Source organism: Notamacropus eugenii, chromosome 3, assembly GCF_028372415.1.
Source record: "Notamacropus eugenii isolate mMacEug1 chromosome 3, mMacEug1.pri_v2, whole genome shotgun sequence".
NCBI classification, from domain to species: domain Eukaryota; kingdom Metazoa; phylum Chordata; class Mammalia; order Diprotodontia; family Macropodidae; genus Notamacropus; species Notamacropus eugenii.
This window is the reverse complement of record NC_092874.1, coordinates 288,469,515-288,485,031: the sequence shown is the minus strand read 5'-3', so window position 1 is coordinate 288,485,031 and position 15,517 is coordinate 288,469,515. Positions and strand designations below refer to the sequence as shown.

General features: G+C 42.3%; 1 protein-coding gene across 1 annotated transcript in view; it reads left to right on the top strand.

Moving 5' to 3' along the window:
• NUAK1 (NUAK family kinase 1) overlaps positions 1–15,517 on the top strand; it is a 78,235-nt gene that overhangs the window by 34,911 nt on the left and 27,807 nt on the right. The window contains exon 3 of the mRNA XM_072655812.1: positions 14,085–14,236. Coding sequence (XP_072511913.1) covers positions 14,085–14,236 — 152 coding nt within the window. The remainder of the gene's footprint in view (positions 1–14,084; positions 14,237–15,517) is intronic.

Sequence of the window (15,517 nt, the reverse complement as noted above, 5' to 3'; positions counted from 1 at the left end):
GAAAATATCATTGGTGTGTAATGAACTGTGTTGCATCAGTTTCTTGTCATGCAACTCAATAACCATGACTGCTTTCTAGGATAGAGTCTACCTACAGATTTCCCTGAAAGACAAACAAACAAAAACAAGCCAAGACAACTCTTCCTTCCTTTCTTCCTTCCTTCCTTCCTTTCTTCCTTCCTTCCTTCCTTCCTTCCTTCCTTCCTTCCTTCCTTCCTTCCTTCCTTCCTCCCTTCCTTCCTTCCTTCCTTCCTTCCTTCCTTCCTTCCTTCCTTCCTTCCTTCCTTCCTTCCTTCCTTTTCCTTTCTTCCCAACAATTAGCACAGTGCCTGGTACACTGGTACAATTAGCACAGTGCCTAGCAAATGCACATTGACTTGAACTGACTTGTGTACAGCCTGTGCACAGATAAGCAAATATAAGAGAATTTGGGGAAAAAGAGTATGAGTCCTTGGGGAGACTGGAGGGAGGCTTTCCAGAGGAGATGGCACCTGGGTTAGGATCCCATTTCAGAGAGGAGGCAGTTTTGGGATGGAGAGCATCCAGGAGTTCTTTGAAATGTTGTTCTGTTGATAAACTCATGCCCTGATCTTGAATAAATGGACAAACTCCAAACAGGCCCAAGGGACACCAGGAGAGAGGGGGCTACTTGGTCAGCAGATGGTTTGCAAATGTAGCCTGAGTTATCTCTGGTGTAGTATAATTGGGGAAGGAGGTTAGAGAGGGAAAGAGATGGGAGGAAGAGGGAAAAATGGGGGAGGGAAGGGAAAAGGAGAAGGGCAGAAACTCAGTCTGAAAAATGGAGTCAGTAATGTCTGTAGTACCTATCTCACTGGGTTGATACAAAGATTAAATGAGCAGCAGTGTGGTGCAGTGGATGGAACCTTTGGCTTTGAGTCAGGAAGATTTGGGTTCAAATCCTGCCTAAGTAAGTCACTTAATCTCCTTAGAGCTCAGTTTCCTCACCTGTAAAATGGAGGATTGGACTCCATGGTCTCTGAGGTCTCTCCCAGCCCTACCTCTATGCTCCTCTAAATGCTGAACCACAGTAACCATGAAGTGTTATATAAATGATGTCAACTATTACTAATATTAGAAACTGACTTTGGTAATATCTTATCCTGAGTGTTAGCTAGTATGCCTTTCTCAAGTGTTTTTGGAGGTTTTTTGGGTTGTGGTTGCTGTCAAACTGTGAGTACACTTGTCTGTTTCTTTTAGCAGCTGTTGGAAGGTTAAATGGGACCAGAGTTTGGATGGCACACAGAATAACAGACCCATAGAGCAGTTTTATTTTTTAAAAATTTAAATTCTTTTTTTAATCATTCAAAGTCCACCTCTTTTCTTTCCCTTTCCTCTTCTTGCTCCAATGAGAAAACATGAAGAACAAATATCCTGCTACAAACATGTATAGTCAGAACAAAATAAATAAATTCTTACATTGGCCATGTCAAAAAAAAAATGTCTCAGCAGGTATTGAGGCATAGGATGTTAAAGCTGAAAATGTAAAGACTCAGAGGGTTATCTGCTTCAACTCTTCTCATGTTACAATGGGGAAACTGAAGCTTAGAGAAAACACTTCTTCCATGTCACACAGAGGCAGCCATCAGTAGTGTCTTCCTGGAGCTAAGGCTAGTTGTGTTCTAGCCAATACATGAGACTAACTCTCATTCTCATTTTATAGATGAGGAAACCAAAGCTTAGAAAACAGAAGTGATTTGTCTAAGGTCACACGACCTGTAATACCTAAGGCAAAATTAGACCCCAAGAGTTCCTGACTCCCCAGTTGTAAAGTCAATCACTTATGGCAGCACATCTGATGACGGCTGCTATGAATGACTTTAAGTGTCTCATTGCATAGCATAATGAACTCTCTATTCAACAACAAACGAAACATTGTTCAGTAAAGTAAAGTATAACATTCCTAGCAACATCCTTAAGTTAAATATATCATTCAATATATCTGTATCTATATATATATATCTCATAATAATAGCAACATCCTTAATCAATACCAAGTATCCAAGTAAAGACCTTTTTCGAAATACTACACCATCTACCCCTAGGTCACTGTAAGAACGATCTTCTTAATCAATTCACAGTGTCCAAGTAAAGTTCTTTTTCATCTTGACTCGAGACTGACTTCCAAATCCCATGGCTCTTCTGTGGGCTGACCACCTCCAGCTCTTGCCTGGGTTCCCATGCAGTCACAGTTCACATGCAGCAGCAGGAGGAGACTCCTGCTCCATGTCTCAGTTCATGGAGACTGTTCCACTCCAAACTCTTCTGCTTTTGTCTGGAGCAGGCTCCAAGTACTCCTGCCCACAGCTTCTGTTTTTAGGAAAACAAGGCTTAACAGGGCTATAACAATATTTATACACATTATCAGCACCATCATCTCAATTCACTCATAAAGACCAACAGACAGGGCTTCTGTCTGAGAAATTAACACAGACCAACAGACAGGGCTTCTGTCTGAGAAATCAACACAGACCAACAGACAGGGCTTCTGTCTGAGAAATCAACACAGACCAACAGATAGGGTTTCAACATCACAAACATGTTTTCTGTTAGGCTCCCCACAAACAAGTTCACCCAGCCTGCTCACGGTCACTTCTGTCTCAGCTCTGCTTCTGTCTCTTCTCTCTCAGCTCTGCTTCTGACTGCTCCCTTTATAACATATATACTGTTTCTAATCAAAGACTCTTGTCTGATTCAAAGAGAAGACTCAGTCAAAAGCACTTGATTGGCTAAAACTCAAATAGCAAAAGGCCCTACTTTGCTTGCCATTACTTCAGTCTAGTGTCCTCCTATCCCCTGTTGCCTCTCATCAATTCCTTTGTCCGATTGGTGTGGACTAATAGAAAGACCATCAAACTGGGTTCCAGAAAATCCCCTGTGACTTTATGATCCTGGACAAGTGAATTCCCTTCTCTGACCCTCAGTTTCTTCATCTATATAAAGGAGAATAAGAGACATTTCATGGAATAGTAGACAGAGACAAAGCCTCCCCTCTGCCACATCTTGACTGTATGACCCTGGGTAAGTCACTGTCTCTCAGAGCCCTAGGCATCTTTCTGAGGCCACAGAGCATATCAGTCTGAATTGGGATAGGGAGTTTCCCTACACCAATGACATAAAAAATCAGGTCCAGAAAAAGGTGGGGATCAAATATACTGCTACCTTTTTGGGAATGTTTATGAGGGTATTGCTTTATAAACTCTAAAGGGCTTTAGAATTGTGACATTTTTCAAAACATTATTCCTGCTGAGATCCCAGGTAGAAACTTGAATGTTCTTAGCCCCTTGGATGTATGAAGTGTACAGGACTGTAAAATTCTATGGATGCTGGCATTTCGCCAAGACCATATTGAGTGGCCATGCTGGGCAGGCAGAGCTCATCTGACACAATCTCTTGGTCTTTTTTTTTCTATGGAGAATCCAAAAATCCAAGACAAGGGAACACCTTGCTTGTTGTTTTCAGAGCTAGGACTCAAACTCTGGTCTTCTGTCTTTTCCAAAATTCCATGTTGTATTAGAGGGGAGCCATGCTCTGGGATCCATCTGCATCCCTCCTTTACCTGCCTTTTCATTCCTGGAATGCCCTTCCTCTTACCTCCACCTTCTAAAGCCCTAACTCCCTTTAAGGCTTAGGCCAAGGCCTTCCATTTTGCCAGCAGGAGCCCTAACTTGATCCCCCCAAATTGTTGGCTCCCCACTCCAAGTAGTTTCTTTGCATTTCATTTATATATATTCTGAATTGACTTCTCTTTTATGTGCATAGAATGTAAACAAGTTGAGGCCAGGTGTTATCCTCACTTCTGGCTTTGTTCTCTTCTGTCTATCATGTAGTGATAAAAAAAACCAAATAAACAAACTCTGTGATTTCACTCCTAGAGGGCATTCCCAGAGGAGGAAAGTCTGTCTACCATTTCAAATAGGCACCTTGTGTAACTGACAGTCTTGGGGACTTGCCTAGAGCCTTGGGAGGCTAAGTGACTTAGCAGAGGTCATCCAGCCAGTATGTGTCAGGGGCTGATCTTGAACCCAGATCTTCCAAGATCAGTTCATTATCGTATAGAAGAGTGATTTTATGCTACTCTGCCCAAAGCAGGTACATCATAAAGACACATTGAAAGAGCACTGGGTCTAAAATCAGATGGTTTGGCTTCAGACTCCACTTTTTGATGCATACTATCTGAGTGACCTTGGACAAGTCACTTAACTTCCTGGGTATCAGTTATCTCATCTGTAAAATGAGGGAATTGGACCAGGTGACCTCTGAGGTCCTTTCCTCACAACTCTAGATCTGCGATTCTCAGGCCGGATGAAGGCTGACATAGCAGACCACTATCCTTGGGTGGTACAATAATCAGTATCTTTTTGACCCTTTGGGGGAGGGAGTGGATGGTAGGTGATTAATCCCCAAATTTGTCAACTCTGCTCCATCCAGAATCTAGCCCCTGTCTTTAAGGCTAAGTAAATACAAATGGATTCTGGCGAACTTTCTAGCTGGCCGATGTATTTTGTAATGGGGTGGGAGAAAAATTATCTTCCCTCTTGATCTTCAAGAGGTAGGACCCCTGTTCTCAGTCAAAAGAAATTCCATCTTCTCAGCAGGAAGGTAACTGGTGATATGGAGAGAGCAGCTGAAAAGGAAGGGCTTTGTCAAACCTTTGATGTTCTGAAAATCAGCTGGGAGAGATAAAAACAGATCTCCCTAGTTCTCATTTCATGACCTGAGCCCTGACTTCAAAGTGGGCTGTTTCATAGGACCCTCCCCAGCCCCCTCTCTCTGAAAGCCCATGATATCCAATATTTGAAATCTTGTAAGTCATACCTTTCTTGAGATGACCCTAAGGAATCCCTGAATCCCATCTGGTCATTATCCCATGAGTGAACACAAAAATCTGAGAACGTCTGGTGTCTGCCTGGCCCTTGGTAATTTCCAGGTCCTTATTTCTGTGACCAGAAACTTTTTGTCTTGGTTTTTCAGGATGATGATAATAATGATTCCCACTTCTATAATCAATCAATCAACAAATATTTACAGCCCCTACTATGTGCCAGACACATATAAGAGGCAAGCATGGCATGGTAAAGACGTGCTGAGTGGTAGAGACAAAGGAATTTATGGTACTAGGAACCTGAGACAAAGGGAAATCGAAGGGACTTGACCAAGGTCATGGCTAGTAAAACATTAGAGGTATGGGTTCAACCCATGTCCTCACACAGCAGAGCTGATGTTTTCTTGTTTGGGTCTCACATCCATTGGCCAATGACTATTGATGCTTTTGTGGTCCAGTTTCCAACCCAATGGTTTATTTAGTTACCCAAATGTCAACTCCCCTTCTCCTGGGACTCCCTGCACACTAGAACAGGTTGTTGAGTTTGGCAGAGAGATATGTTGTACTTGTATTTACTCTTCTATTCCCATGGCTAACAGTCAAGTAGTTGGGGGAAAATTACCCTTTGATGTCAAGTTTCACCAGTTCCATATTAAGTCCCCGTACTCTGGATCAAAATCAAGGGTTAATGACAAGACATTAGAAAGTGGAAGAGAATTTTCTCCACCTTCAGTCAAGAAAGATCCCCTTTCCTGATGTTGCCCAGCTACTTTTCTAATTAGTTTCCTATTAATTGGGTTGGTTGACCTTCAGATATCTTATTTTCACTGTTTTCTTTGGTAATTAAGGAGAACACTAAGAAAGGCAGCTGTCCTGCCTCACTCTATGGAGTTTCCTGGAATTTAATGTTTTCTCCTGCTGAAAGAATGCTGCTTCTTACATGAGCAAGTTTGTGTGTGTGTGTGTGTGTGTGTGTGTGTGTGTGTGTGTGTATGTGTGTGTGAGTGTGTGTGTGTGTGTGTGAGTGTGTGTGTGTTTAAATAAAATACAGAAAATGCTTTTGTGCTTTAGTGTAGTGATTTTGGAAAGCAGCTGCTTAATAAATGCTCATTGACTTTCCTAGGCCAATGTTAGCATGGTCCTAGGGAAATAGGACCAGGCAGGAATGGGCCTTTGCCGCTGACTGGCTGTGACTTCAGCAAGTCATTTTATATCTTTGAGCCTTAGTTTCCCTAAATGTAAAAGGAAGGGATTGAACTAAATGAACTCATAGAAACATAGAATTTTGAGAGTTGGCAGGGACCTCAGTGACTATCTAGGAGTCCCTGCTATAATAGACCTGAAGAATGGTTGTTTAGCCTTTGCTTGAAGATTTCCAAGGAGGAAGAACCCATCACCTCTCAGGCAACTCATTCTATTTTGGAATACCTCTAATTATTATAAGGTTTTTTCTGATGTCAAACTTTAATTTGCCTCTTTCCAATTTGTACCCATTGCTCCTGATTCTACTCTCTGTGAACAAACAAATTGGATCTTTCTTTCCCCTTATCAATCCCTTAAATACTTGAAAACAGTTATCATGTTCCCCATGAATCTTCTCTTTTTCAGCCTAAACATGCCCATTTCCTTTAAACATTCCCCATATGACAAAGCCTCAGAGTCTTTTACTATCAATCTGGATGCCCTCCTCAGGAAACCTTCCAGCTGATCAATATACTTCTTAAATTGTGATGTCAGGAACTGAACACAGGACTCCAGATGTTGGCTGACAAGGCCAGAGGGGAAGGAACAAACATTTCCTTATTCCTGGAAGCCACATCCCTCTTAGTGCAAGCCAAGAGGTCACTAGCTCTTCTGGAGGCATCATCCCCCTGCCCACTCTTCTCTAAGATCTAATGGTCAGGAGTCTCAGGGGCACGTTTCAGAAGAGACACTTGGCAATGTCTGCAGACAAGGACAACCAGGATTTGTGCTTAGAAGAAGTTCCCATGAGCAACAATGAAGGAGCTGCCCATACTCAGGCTGGAAGAGAAGAATTGGAGAAGACAAACAGGTGTAGGATTGTCACATGGAAGAGAGGTTAATGAATTAGTCTTGTTCTGCCTGGCCATACAGGACAGAATAAAGAATAAGGGGTGGGTGGAAGATCTAGAGAAACAGATATGTGCCCAATGGAAGGGAGAGCTTTCTAATAATTAGTGCTGGTGCAAAATGACAGCCTTGGATGAGTTCAAATGGAGGCTGAATGATTATTTGCAGGGAAGTTCTTAAGACTAAGGTTTGGAGCTGGAAGAGACTTTTCGACATCACTCAGTCCAATATATACATTAGGAGACAACACAAGGGAACGAGTGGTTGGGTGTTCAGTCATTTTCAGTCATGTCTGACTCTTTCTGACCCCATTTGGAGGTAACCTCATCTTTCTTGGTGAGCTATCGGAGTGGTTTGCCATTCCCTTCCCCAGGTCATTTTACAGATGAGGAAACTGAGGCAAATAGGGTGAAGTGAGTTGCTCTGGGTCATACAGCTAGTAAATATCTGAGGCTAGATTTGAACTTAGATCGTCCTGACTCCAGGCCTGACACTCTATCCTCTATACCTCCCAGCTGTTCCTTGGGAGAATTGAGAAGAGTGCTTAATTTAATCAGATAACTTGAGCTCAGTTCTCTACTCTACTGTCTGTGTGAGCTTGGGCTAGTCAACGCATGGATGAAAAACATTTATTAAATGCTTACTGCATACCAAATACTGTCCTAAGCCCCAAGGATACAAAAGGCAAATCAGGACAGTCTCTTAAGAAATTCACATTCTAATTGGAGGCCTCAGTTTTCCCCTCTGTAAAATGAGAGAGTTAGACTAGCTGACTTCTAAGGTCTCATCCAAACCTAAATCTGTGTGGTCCTCTGTGGGCCTCAGCTCCTTATCTGTAAAATGAGAGTGTTGGACTCAATGACTCTTTAAGGTGTCTTCTAGCTCTAAATTTATGAGGTTATGATCTTCTCTAGGCCTCAGTTTCCTCATCTGTAAAATGAGGGGGTTGGACTAACTAGCTTAGCTTATAAGCCTCCCTGAGCTTTGTATCTGTGAGCTGAGCTGAGCTGCAGATGCTTGGATTTTGGATGGATATGTTGCTCCCAGTCGGTGTTCCTTAAAGGAGAGGCAGCCCATATGGCTGCATCCCTAAGACCTTTAATCAGGCTACTCTCTTTAGCAGCGGAAAGGTACTTAGGGACTGTGACTGCTGGACAAGTAATAAAAATACCATCGAGTGGAAACACAGCAGATGGAAGGAATGTCAACATCCTGGAGCTGCTTTAGAAAGAAGATTATCTTGATAGAAGGGGAAGGCATGAGGAAAATTTGGACTGTGCCAAACCTAGGTGCTCTGTCCTTGTCTCTTAAAACCAACAAATTAGCATTCTTAGCTGGAGGTTATGTGAAAGTGAAGGAAACCAGGCTGTAATAGAGTAGCTTCCATTTACTTAAAAAAAAAACCAGAACAGTCCCTTGCATTTTTTATTTTAGCATCGTGTTAGAAAGAGATTTTTCTTTTGAAAAGTGATTTCCTTTTTCTTCTGCCTTTAGAAATTCATTTCTTTCCTAAGATCAGCACCAGATTGATCAGTTCAGAAACTGACAAGAAAGCAGATCCTTTAAGTTTTTCCTCTAACTGTTCTCTGGGATCAAAGCTGGGAACTGAATCATGCTCACCAAACAGGAACATTGCAATATACATGGGAGACCAGGAAGTGGGGTTGTATAGGAAACTGAACTTCTCTGACAGTTACCAAAAACAAAAACAAAAAATCCATAGATTCTGTCTTTAAAAAAGTAGTAACATAGTTGCTTCATGTGCTTGACCTCCCTTTGGCCAAAGCATTGTTTTTCTTATATGAGAGTGATTTTTCTGCTGTTAGACAAGTTTTGGTGTTGACCTTCAGGGCAGTAGGGAGGGAATCATTAGGGGTTGGGTCATTAACTGAGTGAAAACCAGACAATTGGGGGCAAAAGCAAACTTTTAGATTCAACATCTGCTGAAACCCCCAATTCATTTGGAGAAGGGACTGTTGCTGGAGTAACCAGGCTGCCAAAGGAGACAAGCAGAATTCCTCTGGTTTCTGTTTGGGAGGGAGCAAGTTTCTCCTTCTAGAGAGTTTTGTGTTTAAGAACAGAGCTTGTCAAATGTTAGTGTGTGTTCAGACCACGTGGGAATCACCAGAGAATCTAAATTGTGTCCATCCTTCAATGCCTGGCTCAAGAGGCACTGTGAGCTGGGCCAGTTCAGGTGGGCTTCCTGGAGGAGGAGGTGGGACTTAGATTCTTTCATGGATAAGTCCCTCCAGGCACTTGGTACCATTGCATCCTACCCAAATCCTGCTGCCTTACCAACCTGGAGTGAAGAGGTAAGATTCTGTGCTAGCTTTTACAGCTTCCTACTTTCTCTGGCAATGGATAGGAGCCTGTCCTACCCCTTTAGAGGCCTGATTAAATGGTCTAGGCAGGAGACACAGGTTTTGGCTCTTCAGAAAGGAAATCTTCCTTTACTTGTGGAAAAAGAAAATTTTGCCTTGTGACTATTAACATAAACACACGCTCATCCACTCTCAGAGCCTTATAAATAGCTGGCCGCACACTGACTCAGGGGAAGTAACTTTTTTTTTTTTTCTGCTAGGAGAGTGGTGGAGTGTCCTTTGATTTATTTCAGCTTGGTTCCAATTCAATTCCATTAGTCATTTTTTGAGGCGAGGATAGAGCACCAGGACTAAAGAGAGTTCAAATCCAGCCTGAGACACATACTAGCTATGTGATCCTGGGCAAGTCATTTAGCCTCTGCGTGCCTTAATTTCTTCACCTGTAAAATGGGGATAATAGTAGCTCCCAGGATTGTTGTGAGATAAAATGAAATTATACGTATAAAGTGCTTTGTCAATGCTATGTAAATGCTGGCTATTATTATTTTATCTTTCTGTATGGATTGCAGGGAATTCTCCTCCCCCTCCTCCCAAAAGATTATGTTTAACAACCAGTTATGATCAGATTATAGGATTCAGGGATCTCAGAGGACTCCAAGTCCTATTTCTTCATTTACAAATGAGGAAACTGAGGCTCAGTGACTGGCATGCCTAGTCTAGAGTTACAGAGGTAGGTAGCGTCATAGGATTCTAGATTGAAAGCTTTTTTCATCGTTCGGTAATTTTTCATGTCTAATTCTTTGTGGCCTCCTTTGGGGTTTTCTTGATAAAGATGCTGGAGTGATTTGTCATCTCTTTTCCCAGCTTGTTTTACAGATGAAGAAACTGAGGCAAACAGGGTTAAATGACTTGAGTCACACAACTAATAAGTGCCTGAGGCTGGATTTGAACTCCTAGACTCCTGAGCTATTTGTTTTGAATTGTCCCACATTTGGCTTTTGAGTTCAGCTTCTGTGATTCTGACCCTCTTCCCGCTGCCCCTGAGTTATTGATGCCATCTTCAACAATGGATATGTCAATCCATTCTACTAGACTCTGCTCCATGTACCCCTGTAAATTCGTTTAGAGACTTTCTAAAAAGTGATCGTTGGCCTTGTCTGGCCCCTCCGTCAGTGCAGGACCAGAAGGGGGCCAGGCAGTACTGAGGGCTGTCTTGTATTTTCCTTTGTTTCACTGGTTGCCATGGACAAGGAATTCATCCCAAGTGGCTAGCCTATTGGAGATGAGCCTCAGTGCTTAGCTAAGCTGGTCCTTGGAAAGCAGACATCAGCTGTTGCCAGGATTGTCCTGGAAAACTCTGTCATGGTACCACCTGTTGGGGTTTGTACTTTTCTGGCATTCGTAGCCTTTTCCATGCCATGTTGAGGCATCAGAACAGGCCCTCCTGGAGGTGCCTTTGGGGATGCAAGCCTGACATTTAGGAGTGGTCCAGGTGCTTAAAAGAGCTGACAGTTTAGCAGGATAAACAAGCCACTTTCAGACATATGATTTAGTACTGGACAAAGGGGTTGAGAATTCCTGGAAGCAATCATCACTCCTGGCAGAGGCAAGTAGACAAGATGATGATAAGAATCATCGTAAAAATAGCTAATTTTTATAAAGCACCTTAAAATTTGCAAAGCACTTCCCTTATGCGGTTTCCTTTGGTCCTCACAACAAACCTGTAAGGGTAGGGACTGTGATGAACCTCATTTTGCATATGGGGAAACTGAGGCAGATAGAAGTTAAGAGACTTGCCCAGGATAACAGAGTTAGTAAGTGACGGAGGCAGGATTCAAATTTAGGTCATCCTGACTTCTGTACCCCTTGGCTGCCTCAAGAAAACTTTCAGATGGTAAGCAGACCATCCTAAGACTTTGAAAGAAAGAAATATTCATCTTTTTACTTAAGGCCCTCAAAACCAAACATGGCACCCAAATAGTCAAGTGTCTCAAAATCAGAAACTGGAATTTTAAAACAATTAACTTGTAAAATACTTTGCACACCTTACTGTGTTATATAAATGCTAGCAAGGTTGGGGGTGACTTTTAACTCTTTTGATCTCACCTTCCTCTCCCTACCCCTCATTACTTTCAGACCTAACACACTCAGCCTAAATTATTTAGGGTTTTTTAATTTAAAATTCATAGGTCATAAGGTCATATCTTTGAGCTAGAAGGTACCAGAGAAGTCATTCATTCATTCTGTAAGCGTTACTAAGCACTTGCCCTGTACAATACACTGTTAGGCGTTGGGAAAAATAAAGAGGCTAAGCTTAAAATCTCACTAAGACTTTTGGATCATAGTAGGTGTGTCATGATAAATGTTAAATGGGTGTCTATAAACCAATGACACTCTCTTGAATTCTGTTTGTCATTCTACGCTCTCACTTTGCATAAGCATAAAAATGAAAGTGAAACTGTGGATTTTCCCCTTCATATATATATATATATATGCTCTACACACATGTAATTGCACATGCATGTACATGCATACACATGTATGTGTGTACACACACGTACATGCATACAAACACACAGAAAACTTTTCCAAAGTTGTAAAAGTGAAAATTTCAGTGGTTCTACTCAATTGCTTTGTCTATGAAGAGCCATCAATAGGTTTGCAGGGAAGGGGAAGAGAACACAGATTTATTAAGTACCTACTATGTGTCAGGTGCTCTGCTGAGTGCTTTACAATTATCTCATTTGATCCTCACAACATTCCTGAGAGGTAGGTACTTTATTTATCCCCACTTTACAGTGAAGGAAACTGAGGCAGACAGAAGCTAAGTGACTTGACTATACACAATCTAGCAAGTGTCTGAGGTTTGATTTGAACTCAAGTCTTCCTAAGTCCAGCCCTGGCACTCTATCTACTGAGTCACCCAGTAACCCTTTACTATATTGAGTTCTGATGATGGGAATTCGTGTGTATTGACACTGGCTCACCAACCTGTCAAAGCTGTATTCTTACTTTTCTTTTTTTTAATGTGGAAACCAGGCCTCCCTAGGGTATGGCAGCCTAATCATTCTTGGGCTAGGAGCCAGAGCTACATCCAGAGATAGCTCTCCCAGTTTCCAAAGTTTATTGTTAATGAATGTGCATGCAGGCTAAGGTCTCTGGCAGAAGCCTGAGCTTTGGGGTGCAGGGAGGCCAGCAGATGGGGACCAGCCAATTTTCTCTGGCTCTTCCTATCATTCCTCGTTCTCTCTCAATTCGTTTTATCAGAGAGGCCTGACTGAGACTTAGGAACTAAAAAAGGATAGGGAGGGACTTCTAGAGCCTTATTTCAAGGTGGGAGACCAGAAGATAAATGAAGGATTTCTGCATGTGGATGGAACTTCAGTTTTAGATGCCAATCTCTAGAGCTCTGTTCCTTGAGCTTTGTGGATTCATGACATCTGTGCTGAGGAGAAGGGAGATCTAGAACAGGTTTTCTTTCTTTCTTTCTTTCTTTCTTTCTTTCTTTCTTTCTTTCTTTCTTTCTCTCTTTCTCTCTCTCTCTTTCTTTCTCTCTCTTTCTTTCTTTCTCTCTCTCTTTCTTTCCTTCCTTCCTTCCTTCCTTCGTCCCTCCTCCCCTCTCCCCTTTCTTCCTTTCTTCCTTCCTTCCTTCCTTTCCTTCCTTTTCTTTTCCCTCTATCTTTCTTTCACTCCTTCCCTTTCTTCTTCTCTTCTTTTCTTCTTCCTTCCTGCTACAAGTATTTTTTAGGTATGATCATGTCACTCATTTCCTCAAGAAATCTCTGCATTAGCCCATCTGTCCTACTTGCTACCGTTCCATCTCCTTCCTCCATTTCTTTGCACCAGCTGTTCTTCATGCCTGGAATGCATTCCTCCACCCCCACTTCTTGGGATCCCTGTCTCCTTTCATGGCTCAGCTTAAGCAGCTTCTCTTACAAGACACCTTTCTTGACTGTTCCCCTCTTAGTGCCCCATTCCCAGCCAAAGTACTTGGTGTTTAAAAATTGTATGTGCTTCTCTCTGCACACATTGTTTTCTTCCAGGTGAATCCAGTGATTCAGTCATTTTAGTTTTTGGATTCTTGACACATAGAGGTACTTAATAAGTGCTTAATAAATTGTTGAATTGATTTAACCATTGACTGGTGGGCTAATGGAGAGTGGTAGATCAGACTGAAATTACTTTGAAGGGAACCTAGGAACCTAGAGTGTCCTTGCCTTGGACAATTTAGCATCCCCATGCCTGGGCTTCCTGACTCGAGTGACCCAGAACAAATAGGTCCCGTTAGCCCTGATTTTTCCTAGTGATATCAGAATGGAAGGAGTAGAAAGACCATGTGATTGAGTCAGAGGACCTAGGTTTTGATCCTTCCAGAACTCCTTACTGTGTGGCCTTGGACAAAGGTATCTGTTCCTCAGTTTCTCTCTCTGTAAAATGAAGAGGATGCCTTTTGAGGCTCCTACTGGGGTTTAAAAGAAGAGCCACTCTAGATCTAGGATCCTAAAATACTTCACTTTTCTCCAAGCCTCAGTTTCTCTATCTGTAAAATGAGGGAGCTGGAGTTGGTGGCCTCAAAGTTCCCTTTTAGTTCCAAAGCTTTGACTAAGTACAATTCTCTAAATTTAACAAAGTCGGTCTTACTAATTCTACAGTTGTCTTGGTCTCCCTGAATAAGGAACCTGCTCATCTGTGGTGAATTGTGAATGCCAGATTCCTTCTGGCCTCTCAGGAACCCTTGAGCTCCTTGGCAGACTTTCTGGTCTTCTCTAGTGTTTTCTTGTGAGCTTGTTTGCTGAATTTGTATTTCTCTCTATTGTTCTCCTCTCCAGTGTTTGAGAATAAGGATAAGATTGTGATCATCATGGAATATGCCAGCAAAGGGGAGCTGTATGACTACATCAGCGAGCGGCGGAGGCTCAGTGAGAGGGAAACAAGACATTTCTTTCGGCAAATAATCTCTGCAGTGCACTATTGCCATAAGGTGAGAGACAGAGTTGGTTTGGGGGATTTCTTTCTCTGTTGTGTGTATCAATTATATCAGTTTTTAAAAAATTGAATCCGCTAGAACAAAAGAACCAGATGATTTAATACAATAGGGAGCAAGATTTAAAGGACTACAGTACTTAGCTACAAGTCACATACCTCTGACTAAAACTAAGCTGGGATCTTAAGACAATTCATTGTGGTGGAATGGGCCACTTTCCAAGAGTTATTAGGCTTGGGCTTGTGACTTTGTTCTGTAACTATGTAACTCTGGGCTGAGTACTTCTGTTTTGATCTCAGTTTCCCTCTCTGCAAAATAATGAGGTTAGACTAATTGATCTCTAAAAAGCCCCTTCTGCTATTAAGATTCTATTGCCCTTCCCTTCCCCCTTGTGAAAAAATACTTTTTGACTGGTTGCTTGGGAATCATGAAAGTCCAACTTCTGAGCTGTTCTTTGATTTTCTATTGGAAAAAGTGCCATTGCTTTGCTGGGTTTTCGTCATTCTCTTCTCCCCTTCCTCTACACTCTCCTCTAGATCCTCATGTTGGGTTAGGCGCAGCAGAGTGAAGAACATCCAGTGCCGTCTGAGCTCAGTTTGACTTTGAATGATTTAGAGAAAGGCTTGGCAACCCAAATGAACTTGTTCCTTTAGATTGCCAGTCTTTGCTTGGGTAAGGTGAGAGCTTCCTTGATCTGAGAGGACCTGAGAGGGGAAAATCAGTACTTTCCTCAGGACTGATGTCCTGATACTGTTTGCCGGTGTCTGGGAAGAATATATTGTATTCACACAGTGGAATTACATTCCAAGAAAGAATCTCCCCCCCTCCCCCCTACTGTTTTACAGGCATTGGGGGAGAAACGAATTCCAGTCATTTTTCCCTTAACCACACACAGCAAGTGACTAATATGGCTCTTGTCACTAGTCCCTGGGCTGGGAGTGTTATGACCATAAAAACCAGCCCCAAAGTGTAGATACAGAGACCACCCCTGCTGGTCCAATTCTTTAATCTGTCCAACATTTCCCTTTGTTCAAAGTCCTCCTTTCTTTGCTCTCTCTGCCTGGCTCTGACTCTCTGTTGCTCTCTCATTCTCTGTCCCTGGCTCCTTTTTCTTTGTTTTTCACTGACCCTGTCTCATTTCTCCTCTCTCTCATTTTCACCATCCACATCTCATTCTTTTTTATTCTGTTTGTCCTGTCTCATTCTTTCTGACTCATTCCCTTTCCCCTGTCTTTCTTTGTCTCTCTCCTCTGTCTCATTCCATTTATCCCCATCAGT